The sequence below is a fragment of the Neolamprologus multifasciatus genome, chromosome 13, assembly GCF_963576455.1.
Source record: "Neolamprologus multifasciatus chromosome 13, fNeoMul1.2, whole genome shotgun sequence".
Taxonomy (NCBI): Eukaryota; Metazoa; Chordata; class Actinopteri; order Cichliformes; family Cichlidae; genus Neolamprologus; species Neolamprologus multifasciatus.
In genome coordinates this window covers 16,433,208-16,447,017 of record NC_140451.1, presented here as the reverse complement: position 1 = coordinate 16,447,017, position 13,810 = coordinate 16,433,208, and the positions used below count along the sequence as shown (strand labels likewise).

Below are 13,810 nucleotides of genomic sequence, written 5' to 3'. Positions count from 1 at the left end.
CACCATCTGTGACGTGGGTAAGTTCTTTGGGCCACGGCGCTGGGAAACTATGATACTACAGAGAAGTAAAGTAAAGCTTTACAGTAGGAGTGTGCAGTTTACTGTAGATTTTATTTTATGTGTACAACACCCAACACACCAGAGTAACCAATTATCTTTGATAAAACCCTGAAAAACTACAACACACAGCGAAAATTTCCACACAGCTAAAACCTGATAACAATCTGTTGGCTTTTTATCTCCTCTGTGATCTCATTATTCACGTGTGTTATGGTGTTACTGAAAAAAGACAAGTTTAAAATATGCAGAAGGCTGTAATGTAGTGTGAAATAAGTCATGTTTTGGTTAAGCACTTGCTTCTTAGTAGTTTTCGCAGATAGCCTGACATGAATCCAGCTCTTGCTATTGGCTCCCTGTATGCTTCCTGAGCGCGTCAGGGTCTGGCTGCATGTCAGAGCATGTTGACTCCTCATGGGCCATTTTGCAAATTTAGATACTCAGCTGGGGCCTTCCAGCTGTTTCACAGTCACACTCTAAAGGTGATCACTGTATCATTAGAGCCCCTCGACTCTAGAATGATCTACCTGAGGAGATTTTATTGGTGTCGTATGTGATGTCATCTCTTTTTTTGGTCTTTTTTGGTTCTGTTTATTGTTTCTGCGCTCTTGCTTTTGTGATTTTATTGGTGTTGTTTATTTGTCATAACCTTGAATCTTTATTTCTGTTTCATCACATTAACTGTATCTGTTTTCTTTGCGCTGATGTTTGAATTTACTTTCTGAAAAGTCTGCTTTTTGTACTTTGTTAAGTCTGTTTTTAAATGTTGTGTGTACAAATAAAGCTTATTAATATTATCAAGATTTCTAATCAAGAAGAAGTTGTTTGATTTTACTTTAAAATGCTGTAAAAGCTTTGACCATATCCTTGCTCACCTCGTGCCCTTCCTACCCGCCCTTGTAACATATTTACATACACTGCAGATCTAATCTAATTTTGCACTGAAAGAAAAACTTTAGAATTTTCTCCTGTTTTTGTGTTTTTATTAGAAATGTTGCATTCAGTAAATTTCACATTAAATCAGTATAAATACAACCCCAGTTCCAAAAAGTTCATTTTTGATTTGATGTCAGCCACACGTCTCAAAGAATTTTGCATGGGGGAACAAAAAGTTGGAAAAGAAACAATTATGTTAACTGCCAACAGATCATAAACATGAAGGGTGTAAAAAGGGCCCCTTATAGAGTTTCACCATTCAGCAAGAAAAACAAAGAAAAACTTTGAATATCTATTTTTTAACATAAATTGGGAAGACCTGGTTCAAATATCTCATCATCTACATTACATAATATCATACAGAGATTCAGAGAATCTAAAGAAATTTCCGCACAGGGGACATGGTAGAAGGCCCAATGATGGCACTGTATAAAAACCTAGAATGAATCTGTCATGGAAATCACTGCATGGGCTCAAGAGCACTGTCAGAAACCATTATCAATGAACACAACTCTGTGCCAAAGCTCATTCAAAATGAACCCATTCAAAGTGGAAATATGATGAAACAAAATGTGAAACCATTTTTGGAGAAAATGAACGCTGCATCTTCTGGGCTAAAGCGGAGAGAGACCATCTTTTGCTTTTTGATGTGCATGGAGTTCTGACAGATCTGAGGAGAACAGCATGGAATAATTTACAGAAAGACCTAAAAATAAGCACACCTGACTCTGTAGCTCAATGCACTGAAGGAGACACATGTGGGGCTCTTCTTTGGGAGATATATTTTATATCATATTGCAGATCTTGCATTTTATGTTTCTTTTTTGTGTTTAAATGTTAGATTAAAAGACTGAGGTGTAGAAAAAAATATTTTGTATGAATGAGTGTGAATGGGTGAATGAGGCATGTTGTATAAAGCGCATTGAGTGCTTAAGTAAAGTAAAAAAAAAAAGAAAAAAAAAAGCACTATATAAGTACCAGTCCATTTACCATTTGTAATATGCTCCAGTTTTAGGAAATAGAGACCTGAAGGGTTACTTTTAGAAGTGTGAAAAGCCATAGTAGTTCAGATAAGTCACTTGCCACTAGAAACTCAGAAATGGGTCAGAGATAGGGAAAGTTGTCAAAATATTAGCTCGAGGTTACCGCTAGGAGTCGCTTCTGTTTTTTGTTTGGAAGTACTCAAGACAGCAGCCATATTGGTCCGGGAGAGCCACACCTCCTGAAGTCAGGATTTTTAACTTTCCAGCGGTTTCATTTGCTCTGCCTGTATGTTGAACCTGTATGGACAGCTGGGCATAAGTAAGATGTTCAGGGTAATTAAGGTAATAGGTATTTATTTTAAATGTTAGGGTTGAGTGCGCTTATATATCAAATTGTTAATGTTTATGTAAAAATTTAATTTGACACTAAGTCTTCAAAGATGAACAAGAAAGGTAAATACTGACAAGTTCCCCCCTTAAAATTAGTCTTTACCAAAGAATCTAAAAATAAGTAAATGAACAAAATGGAAAACAGACAAACATATTTATAGTCATGTTTTTGTACTTTCAAAGTCGTCTTATTAACAAACAGACAGGAAGAGTTGGGGGACGTTTTTTTGTTATTATTATCCTGGAGTGACCAGAATGGGCAGGATTAGATTTGCAGTGGAGGGATAGTAGATTTACCGGAGAAAGGATGGTGGAGGGATGAAGTCAGGAGTCAGGCCAGTCAGGAGGAAAAGAAGAGGACCACAGAGAGTGTTGATGGAAGATGGTTGGTGTGACAGAGGTGGATGCTAGGGTTAGAGGGAGATCATCCGCTTCTACTTTCCGTCCACGAGTTTTCTACCTGAGCAACAACATTTTTAACAAATCATTTTTTCTCTTTCACCAATAAAAATTACTTGGACCTAAAAATTAACCGAAATTAGAATCTGGCTTTGTATTGGTACAGACAACAGCTTCGGTAACGTGTGAAACGTTATGAATAAATAACGTTAAAATAAATGAACACAATAACATTCGGGACCTGTGCATAGAAATACGATATATAACTGCGGCCACAACCCCTGAGAAAGATGGCGGCGGGAGAGACGCGCTTCACAACCCCTGATGACGCGGGATTTACGCATTTCTACGTATCTCCACGTCCAGTCAACGAGGAAGCGCAATTTCGGACCAAAGGTTGTGGCTGCTGCTGCTGCTCACTTGTCTGGACTCCAGGTATGTAATATGCAACAACACGATTCATACAACGGTAACAATTTATGTAAGCTTCACCAATACGTAGTCGTTTTAACAACAGTTTAAAGAAAGTAGCCAGCATAGGCGTTCATGTGCACGTCTGTAGCTTTGTGCTGCGATTGTTTCTGTAGTTGAATCATCCCAGAGGCTCACAGCAACATCCAGGGATCTTATTGTGGGTAGATATGATTAGATTACACATATGTTGAAACCCAAGAATTATGAAGAATAGTTTGGGAGCAGTGCTGTGCCTGCAAAATTGCGTATTTATCCAAAGCCAAGTCGATGCAGTAGATAGCAATACCGATATTTTTAACTTATGAAATTTAACTTATGTCTTGACTTATCAGCTGAATTGTCATCAATTTACAAATCAAAAAAACAAAATAATAATAATAACATGCATCGGTGGCTATACACTGAACTTAGAGGATAGAAACAAAGTATCGATTCTGTCATGTTAGTATCGATCCGATATCGATACTGTCGATAATTAGATTTATCCACCCACCTCTTTTGGGGAGCGCGTGCTTGGTAAAGATTAAAGCTGAATAAGTGTCCTGAGTTGTGTCTTTTAACCACCTGACACCCTGCACTGCTTTTTTGTTTTCAGCTTTACGATGGCGTTGGACTGGATTGGCTTCAGCTATGCTGCAGCCATTGCTTTCGGAGGATTTATGGGATACAAGAGAAAAGGTTGATGAGCATAATTTCCTTCGGGATTAATAAAGTATTTCTGATTCAGATTCTGACCACAGCTGTGCATAAAACTCAACTAAATATTAAAGTTTTGAAAATGAAAACAACACTGATTGATTTTTGCGTTTCCCCGCAGGCAGTGTAATGTCCCTGATGGCCGGTCTAGTTTTTGGCGGATTATCCGCTTTCGGTGCCTACAACATAACGAATGATCCAAAGGACATCAAGGTGTCACTGCGTGAGTATGGTTCTCTATATGCAGCCCGGCTACAATCAAGAGTGTAGAGGTTCAGTGTCCAGCTAGTGTCATAACAGGGTGTTTTCTTTCTTTCAGTGTCCTCGGGAGTTCTCGCAGTCATCATGGGAATGAGATACAAGAACTCTGGGAAACTAATGCCAGCTGGAATAATGACAGGGCTAAGGTCCGAGTCAGACATGCTAGCAGACAGTACAAATTGTTGCAAAAATCAAGGATTGGGACATTTATTTGTTAAACTTGCTGATGCAGTTGCTTTTGTCTGTCTTACAGCTTGTTGATGGTGTTTCGCCTCTTACTTCTGCTCGTCTGACCAGGAGAACATCAACCTTTACCCTGGAAACAGGAAACATTCCCACTAAGCCGACTAAATCAAATTTTACTGCAGTATTTTTTTTTTTTAAATACATGCATATGAGCAAGTGTATGAATGGGAACTTCCATGATTTCTTAACCCACACTACAGGAGACGGCTGTGAGCTCCGGGTGCTGTTAGGGCTCGGATTTATTTCTATAACTTGAGAAAAGAACAAGTTGAAGCATTTTCATTGGTATTCTTGTCTGTCTATGATGGGGAAAGAGTTTTTGTGATTTTTCTAATAACAGCAAATTAAAACAAGTTTAATTCATTAAAAACTGTTGTGTTTTATCCAGAAGAAAAAACAGCAGCTTCGAATGTTTCTGTCAAATGTATTTATTGCTAAAGAAGATTACAGAAGTTCTTTCCATGTTGTTGTGTTGGTGCCTCGTCTATCTTCACATATTTACCTGCCTCTTAACAATAAGAGTTAAGAGGCAGGTAAATGATTATCTGCCTCTTAACTCTTATTGTGCTGCTTGTCCTTTAAACTAATTAAGATTTTAGATGTAACTGATCATAATCACGCTGCCTAATGAGGAATGTAACAGATCTTTTGTAGCGTTTTAAACGTCAAGTGGCAACTTGAGGTTTAAGGCTTCCACAACATTTTTCACGTATTTTTCATCTGGCGGCGGCTTCCTCTTGCTGCCCGGCTGCAGAAACCTGCTGATGGCGGGGATTTGTGTCATCCTGCCCTGAAAGGACTGGAAGGAATAACAAAAAGATGAGCGTTTCACAGCACTGGGCGTTGGCTTTCTCATTGAACTTGTTGATTTATTTTTTGTTGAAACACGTTTACCTTGATATTGGGGAAGTCTTTCAAAATGTCTGGAAATTTCTCCTCCAGCATCAGGGTGCATTCAAGAAGCAGCACATCAGCAAGGCTTAGTTTTCCTCCCACCAGGTACACGGGTCCAGTCAGAGCCTATTTTATGACACCTATTTTAGCAATGATCAGCAGAAACTCAGGTTTTTAAACAAAACAGAGTTATTTTACCTTTTCATACACAGGAAGGTAGCGCTCCTTTGCTTTGCTTTGAATGTTGTCCAATTTGGGTTTGGGATCTGAGGTGAAGGGGAGGATCATAATCATTTCCATGAGGTCTGTCAATCCCTCAGAATACATGTTGATCCTGAAGGAAAGCATAATAACCTATTTAAATACAGCTATGATGTAAGACAAACACTTTATTACACTTTTTTTATGGACCATACATGACTCGTTCTTTGGGATCCTTTGCATGCAGATTGTACTTCTCTGCGATGTAATTCAGGATTGCTTTTGTCTGAATGAGCTTCATGCCATCCATTTCCACCAAAGGGACCTGTTGAAACATGAGCGCCCCATCTTTGGAGCAAGCACAACAGCAGCAGGTAAAGCAGGTTTGCACTCCCAGTGGAAAACACCAACACAATTTGTTTTAACGTGCATCTTTGACTGTAGATGAGACCAGGGGCGATTTTAGCCCAGTTTTGGAGGTGCTTCAGCACCCCCAAAGATGTCTTACTTTTTTTGAAAATATTTGCTGTTTGTGGGACACACTACTAAAAGTATAAAAAGCATACAGTACTTAATTGAGATGGAACATTTTAACAACAAAAGTATAGATAACCCCTCCCCCCTCCCAAAATGTTTTTTTCCAGCTCAACTCTCTCCTACTTGCTTTAGCGCCGTTGCTGCCAGAGCGATGGTGGCTGAGACGCAGCGGAGCAGAGGTGGAAGTGCCTGGCTTAAAACAGGACATATTAGCTGCATTTAACTTTCAGTTACTCTTTATATAGTTAGGTAGGAGTCAGACCATGTTTCTTTTTAACTGAAAAACATTACACCAGGTAACCTGCTGTGTTGAAAATAGGGCTGCCACGATTAGTCGACTAGTCACGATTACATCGACTATCAAAATCATCGACGACTGATTTAATAGTCGATGCGTCGTTTGAAGCTTTGTAAGATCACAAAAGACGCAGGAACAAGTAGTAGAATTTAAGAGTGTAATAACGGACTGAAAGAGAAGATGGCAGCACTGCATGTACAAGGATGCCAGCTGCCGTTAAACCCCGAAGAAGAAGAAGGAGCTGTGTCCCAGAATTCATAGCGCAGCCCAGCTCAGTTTCCAACAATGGCGGCAGCTAGTTAGTTTTAATATTACTCTTATTATTCTTTCTGGGTCACAAAATAAACGTTTAGCATATTTTCAGGCGAGAATGTAGCTGTGTAAACCTCAAATATCTGCTCAGTTTATCAAGACACCACATATTTTCAAAAGCGCTCTGACGTTTTCGGAGACGTCTGTTACCCACTAGCTTGATAGCTATGGTAAATGGTAAATGGCCTGTATTTATATAGCGCTTTACTAGTCCCTAAGGACCCCAAAGCGCTTTACATATCCAGTCATCCACCCATTCACACATTGGTGATGGCAAGCTACATTGTAGCCACAGCCACCCTGGGGCGCACTGACAGAGGCGAGGCTGCCGGACACTGGCGCCACCGGGCCCTCTGACCACCACCAGTAGGCAACGGGTGAAGTGTCTTGCCCAAGGACACAACGACCGAGACTGTCCAAGCCGGGGCTCGAACCGGCAACCTTCCAGTTACAAGGCGAACTCCCAACTCTTGAGCCACGATCGCCCACACTAGCCGGGGGCAAGGCTCTCTAGAGCCCGTGAGAACACCGGACTCCGGCAAATCGTTTTCAAACCCACTGCGGTCTTTCGCTACTCAGGTTAAACATATATAAGTCACTTAGATAACTTAAAAATGTTATTGTTCGGCTTTTTTTAGTATTTTATTTGTTCCTGAGTAAATCGGTTAGGCTGAGATTAAAGTTATAGTTTTTACACAGCTGAATAAACGTCAAGCAGACAACTGATTATCAGAAGTGTGAGATGCTCGAGAATATACTCCGGTGTCCCGTTATATTTTAGATAACAATGAGTTTATTAAACTTCACCGAAACAATCTGCAAATTTCATTCAAATTTAATAAACTATCATCTTGTCTTTATTTTTAGTTAGCACATACCTTAAACACTTAGAGCTGTAAGCTAATGATAGTTATATGAGAGCAGATGCATGCTGGTGCAATAAGCTGTACGCTGTACAGCCAATGGATGCATGATCTGATTAGTCGACTAATTGCAAAAATAATTGGTGACTAGTCGACTATCAAAATAATCGTTTGTGGCAGCCCTAGTTGAAAACGTGTTTTCCGACGATGTTTGCTCTGTAGTAAAATTAGCAATATTTGACTGCCCTGTTGATCTCATTGAAATGTATACAGCCTATTTAAAATCTAAAACTTAACATTGTCCGTAGCCTGCTGTTGTTACCACTGTCCTGTTTGAAATGTAATGAGAGAAACTGGTTATTTTGCCATATGTGCATGTGCCGATAATGAACCCAAGGTACTAACTAGCTAACTGACTGGATGCCCATTAACCTTATAACTCCTGTTGTGTGTGTGTGTGTGTGTGTGTGTGTGTGTGTGTGTACAGATTGTCAGTCCAAAGAGGGAGAGAGGAAAGAGGGGAACATGAGGACAAAGTACAAGATCAGGAAGTACCAGGTAAGAAAACAGACAGGGAGTACTAACAGGCAAAACAGTAACTGTTTAACTGGCAAAGAAAAAGAAAGACAAACAACTCATACAATCTGGAAGTTGTGTTCTCCCTATATTAGAGCTGCTATACAGAATCTGCAAAACAAACTGGGTCTTCAGCCCTGGCACTGCATTACCATATTGAGCTTCAGTCAGAGGAAGTCACGGTTGCCAAAGACTTTATAAAGCTCAAGAGTGAGCCTGGTGCCATTCCAGATATGTTAACATTGTACAATCTTCTGGATAATCAGATCTTCCCCAAACTGAAAACTGTTATTCAGGTTGCCCTAACAAACCCAGTTAGCAGCTGTAGCTGTGAAAGGTCTTTTAGTGTCTTGAGTCAGCTCAAGACACTAAAAGGCGACATAGGTTAAAAGAAAAGAAAAAATCTGCAGAGCCATAGTAGTATCTGCAGTAAAGATATTTTCATACATTGTATACATTGTACCAAAGGCCAAGTGTCTCCATTTTCTAATAATATTTTGTATATTTCAAGGACTCTTCTATTTTTGGAGTGTATTTTTTATGTATCTGTATTGTATTATACATACTCATTAGAAGTGAATCTCTGTCCAAAAAATGCACACAGTTTACTTTTTACTCACTGTGAGCATCATTCATCATTTTTCCCCAGTAATTAAGGTTAGGATATGTATTTTTTTTTTATTCCAATCCATTCTTCTTTGACAACATTTTAATAACCTTGATCAGATTTGATGGTTTTGTTACAGACTTTTCAAAAAAGTGTTTTGCTATTCTTTCAAATATGTGGGGATTAAATTGTGTTAAAATGTACAAAACAGTGATGTCATGTTTTGTGACGAGGACCCAGGCACAGAGAGACTTGATGAATTTAAGAAACTTATGATTTAATAAAGAAATTTGCAGACTTGCACAGAGAGGGTAAAATTATGATGACTGATAATGGAGATGAAGACAACAGACGATGAGGACAGGGAGGAACAGGGGTTTAAATGCACCAAGGAGGCAGTCAGAGAGAACTTGGGACAACTGGAGGCATTTATGGATGCAGGGACTGACAGAGACGGGGAAGAAGTCTCATTGTGATGAGTAAAGTTTATCTTGCCTGGATGGGCAGCTCTCTGGGTGCTCAGCACCCCCAAAGCTCTGATCCTAGAATCGCCCCTGATTCTGGGTAAACATTAAACTAAAGGTTCAAAGTTTTTTTTTTTTTTTTTTAATCTGTTAAGTCGTTTAAAATTGAACTCATGACTGTGGGTGGAGTTTTTGTGGTTTGCCTCCAAGTCACGCTTTAACTCCCCCTCCCATCCACCCCGTGGTCTTAGAGCCACGTTATGTAATCTAGATTGAGACAGCAGCAACGTCTCTTAATATCGTCTCATCCAGGGGCGATTCTAGGATCAGAGCTTTGGGGGTGCTGAGCACCCGGAGAGCTGCCCATCCAGGCAAGATAAACTTTACTCATCACAATGAGACTTCTTCCCCGTCTCTGTCAGTCCCTGCATCCATAAATGCCTCCAGTTGTCCCAAGTTCTCTCTGACTGCCTCCTTGGTGCATTTAAACCCCTGTTTAAGTGCATTTAAACCCCTGTTTAAATGCACCTCCCTGGTACTTCCTGATCTTGTACTTTGTCCTCATGTTCCCCTCTTTCCTCTCTCCCTCTTTGGACTGACAATCTGTACACACACACACACACACACACACACAACAGGAGTTATAAGGTTAATGGGCATCCAGTCAGTTAGCTAGTTAGTACCTTGGGTTCATTATCGGCACATGCACATATGGCAAAATAACCAGTTTCTCTCATTACATTTCAAACAGGACAGTGGTAACAACAGCAGGCTACGGACAATGTTAAGTTTTAGATTTTAAATAGGCTGTATACATTTCAATGAGATCAACAGGGCAGTCAAATATCGCTAATTTTACTACAGAGCAAACATCGTCGGAAAACACGTTTTCAACTAGGGCTGCCACAAACGATTATTTTGATAGTCGACTAGTCACCAATTATTTTTGCAATTAGTCGACTAATCAGATCATGCATCCATTGGCTGTACAGCGTACAGCTTATTGCACCAGCATGCATCTGCTCTCATATAACTATCATTAGCTTACAGCTCTAAGTGTTTAAGGTATGTGCTAACTAAAAATAAAGACAAGATGATAGTTCATTAAATTTGAATGAAATTTGCAGATTGTTTCGGTGAAGTTTAATAAACTCATTGTTATCTAAAATATAACGGGACACCGGAGTATATTCTCGAGCATCTCACACTTCTGATAATCAGTTGTCTGCTTGACGTTTATTCAGCTGTGTAAAAACTATAACTTTAATCTCAGCCTAACCGATTTACTCAGGAACAAATAAAATACTAAAAAAAGGTGGTCTCAGCCACCATCGCTCTGGCAGCAACAGCGCTAGAGCGAGTAGGAGAGAGCCGAGCTGGAACAAACCATTTTGGGAGGGGGGGAGGGGTTATCTATACTTTTGTTGTTAAAATGTTCCGTCTCAATTAAGTACTGTATGCTTTTTATACTTTTAGTAGTGTGTCCCACAAACAGCAAATATTTTCAAAAAAAGTAAGACATCTTTGGGGGTGCTTTGATTCATTTTGGGGGTGCTGAAGCACCTCCAAAACTGGGCTAAAATCGCCCCTGCCCAGAATAATCCTATCTCTTGCATCCCCTGCATGCACCCAGCTCACCATCAAGGAGTTTTTCAAACTGCTCCCGAGTTGTCAGAAGCACTTCATCAAACTGCAAAGAAAGTATTTCAAATCAGATTTGCACAAAAGCCTGCAGTTCTTCAAAAACTCACACCTCCTTCACTTACCTCGACTTCTGCAACAGTTAAAAGCCAGCGGATTGACTCCATCTTCCCTCTCCCATTAAAATAGTACACCACAGGTTTTTCAGACATGTTGTCTGTGTTTTCTTTTTGTTTTTTAGGGCTTAAAATCTGTGAAGCAAAGTGAAATCACAGTAAATTCGCAAGCAGCTGCGTAAATGTGGAAGCTGTTCCCCTGAGTGTGCAGTTTTCATACCTGTGCGCGCTCAACTTCTACGCAGAAATGCAAAACAAGTGGAAGTAAAAGTTAATCTTACGTAACATTCACAGCGCTCAGGGTTGTTGAAGGGGTGGAGTAGGCGGGGAAAACGTGTGAAGGCGCTGATTGGGCAGCTTCAGCCAATGCAAGCATGCTTATTTGCATTTTGTCGCTAATCATCATGGGTAAAACAGATACAGTTTTCTGTTTTACTGTTTAAAATAATTTTACCGATGCAGCTTCTATTTACAAGATGAACCAGACAAACTGTACGGATCGCGATCAGGTGTTTGAGTCTTTAAACCCTCATAGTGAACAGGTTTGTTCTGGAGGGCTATAAAATATGCTAATCGAGTAAATGTTTCTGGATGTGAGGGCGATCTGGCTGCGACATCTGTCACCCCATTGATCGCTAGGGTTGATTCGGCTGATCTGGCTGGCTAGGCGGGTGTCCCCTTCCTCCCTCACCGGTCCATGTGTGTCCCTCCCGACGCCCAGCGCTCGGTGGCAGCGGACGATGTCCCCCCCCGGCGGACGACCATCCATCGGTATACCAGTAGCTGCGCTCCCCTGCTAGAACCTCCAAACAAGCTCAAGGCCCATTTGTAGGAGAAACGTAGGGAAGTCAAGCTCCAAGCTTCAGACACATCCAAATGCGGCGCTGCACGTGGCAGTCTGCCTTCCTTTTTAGTTTTTGTTGAAAAAACAAACTTTTTATGATATTTTTTTCTTAAAAGTTTGATAATTTTATTAATAATATTTTCTACTTATTTAAAAGGTTTGTTTTGTTATTGTTTTTTAAATCACTGTTGTATATGTAAAATATACAGTATGAGGGCCTCACTATGCACCTGTGACACTTGTGATCTATTCAATTTTCATAAAAGCATTTAATCCAACAAACAAATAACTGAGTGTATTTGTGTGCGCACTCATCCATGCTTGGGCTGGTCTTTATGTGATATTGTATGTTTGTGTGTGTTTAAGATAAGATAACTCTTTATTGCAAATGAATTTAAATGTGTGGAACTTCATAAAACAGAGCTGGGTGTCATTTCTGTCATTTGCCTTTTGGACTACCATCCCCGTACCTTCCATCTCCCTTCATAAAGCCCCCTTCCAGCTCCCAACACAGGCACACATCATCATTCACATACACACACACTATTGGTTACCACATGTACATGAACATGTGTGTCCTTTAACTGACCCTTGACCTCCTAACTGTTCCTCAAACCTAATTCTCACTCTCATCTAGTTCACTTTCCTCACTGAGGGAATGACCCCCAACTGTCCAATCACATTTTTTCTTCCCATAAAAAGTTCTTGTGCCTATTTACTGCAATTTGGTACAAGTTCAGTTGGTTTGGCTGCTTATGTATCACTCACTGCTCTCAAATCATTTCCCCAGAGGTTCTCCCTGTGACCCAAGTCCCTGCAGTTATCCCCATAAAAAGCTTTCAACAAACCTAAAACAGAGTCACCAGGATCAGAGTTCAGAAGCACTGCTTTAGCATTGCTGCCCTAAGAAAGGCAGCCTAACCGCATAACATTGCTCTGAGGCAACAAACTAAAAAGTGTTGTGTTAGAAGACAAAAAACAACCAACAACACTTCTTCAGATGTTCATATAAGTGCACATAATTTTTTGATACAGTTATTTCAATTTAAACATGCATAAAAAAAAGAATATTAGTCTTGGCAGTAGCTGCCACTGCATCTAGTGCTGATTTGGTCCCTGAAAGGATCGCTTCACCCAAGGGTCAAAGGTCAAACCCTCTTTTAGTCTTTATTTTACTGAAAAGTGAGGACACTTGTGTTGTTAAATAAAAATTAATTAATTAATTAATTAATTAATAGCATTTTAGGGGAAAGTGTTCTAAATAAAATTTAAGTTTGTTGCCTGAGGGGGCGGAGCTCTGTTGCTCTTAAAAACAAGTAATAAAATTTTAAACTGGATCCTGATATAGACTGGAAACCAGGCGACAATTGATGGCTGTTGCATTGCCATGGGAAGGACTGTAGGGGTTGCAGTGGAGCAGTACAGAAGAAGTCAGGAGAGGTACAACAGTGAGTGTCTAGAACAGGGGTAGGGAACAGGTTTTAGAGCTCACCCTGTGTCAACACACCTGAATCGAATGATTAGTTCATTACCAGGCCTCTAGAGAACTTCAAGACATGTTGGGGAGGTAATTTACCCATTTGAATCAGCTGTGTTGGATCAAGGACACATCTAAAACCTGCAGGACACCGGCACTCAAGGCCTGAAGTTGCCCACCCCTGGTCTAGAACCATCTGTAACACAAGGTGGTCTCATAGTTTGGGGCTGCATTTGAGACAGTGGCGTTGGGGATGATGTCAAAACTGATGGAATTATAAACACAGAAAAGGACTGTTAGATTTTGATCCACCAAGCATCTGAATGAGTTTTAATATCAACATTCATTTAGTTCACATTGTTAGAAAAGTTCACATCCGTTCTCATCTATCCTGTTAGTGCAGCATTTATCGACACGTAGGCCTGCAGATATAAATGATCACAAACATGCTGCATGATAAGGAACAGATTTTACTGAGATGGTAATTTGGACTGGGAGACTTCCATGATAGCCTTTGCATAGTTTTCATCTGGCGGTG

At 40.2% G+C, this 13,810-nt stretch overlaps 2 protein-coding genes across 2 annotated transcripts; one reads left to right on the top strand and one right to left on the bottom strand.

Moving 5' to 3' along the window:
* The first annotated feature begins 3,066 nt into the window (after positions 1-3,066).
* On the top strand, positions 3,067-8,181 carry tmem14a (transmembrane protein 14A). Its single transcript, XM_085183374.1, has 6 exons — positions 3,067-3,200; positions 3,835-3,917; positions 4,057-4,158; positions 4,255-4,342; positions 4,450-7,263; positions 8,035-8,181. Exons 2-5 carry the CDS (start codon positions 3,842-3,844, stop codon positions 4,487-4,489), a joined length of 306 nt encoding a protein of 101 aa, XP_085039500.1. The 5' UTR covers positions 3,067-3,200; positions 3,835-3,841; the 3' UTR covers positions 4,490-7,263; positions 8,035-8,181.
* On the bottom strand, positions 4,853-11,284 carry LOC146505288 (glutathione S-transferase 3-like). The gene is made up of 7 exons (XM_085183372.1): positions 11,172-11,284; positions 10,961-11,086; positions 10,833-10,884; positions 5,753-5,885; positions 5,535-5,670; positions 5,337-5,462; positions 4,853-5,241 (listed from the first exon to the last, which is right to left on the bottom strand). The coding sequence occupies exons 2-7, from the start codon at positions 11,045-11,047 to the stop codon at positions 5,101-5,103; spliced, it is 675 nt and encodes a 224-aa protein (XP_085039498.1). The 5' UTR covers positions 11,048-11,086; positions 11,172-11,284; the 3' UTR covers positions 4,853-5,100.
* Between the last annotated feature and the right edge of the window lie 2,526 nt (positions 11,285-13,810).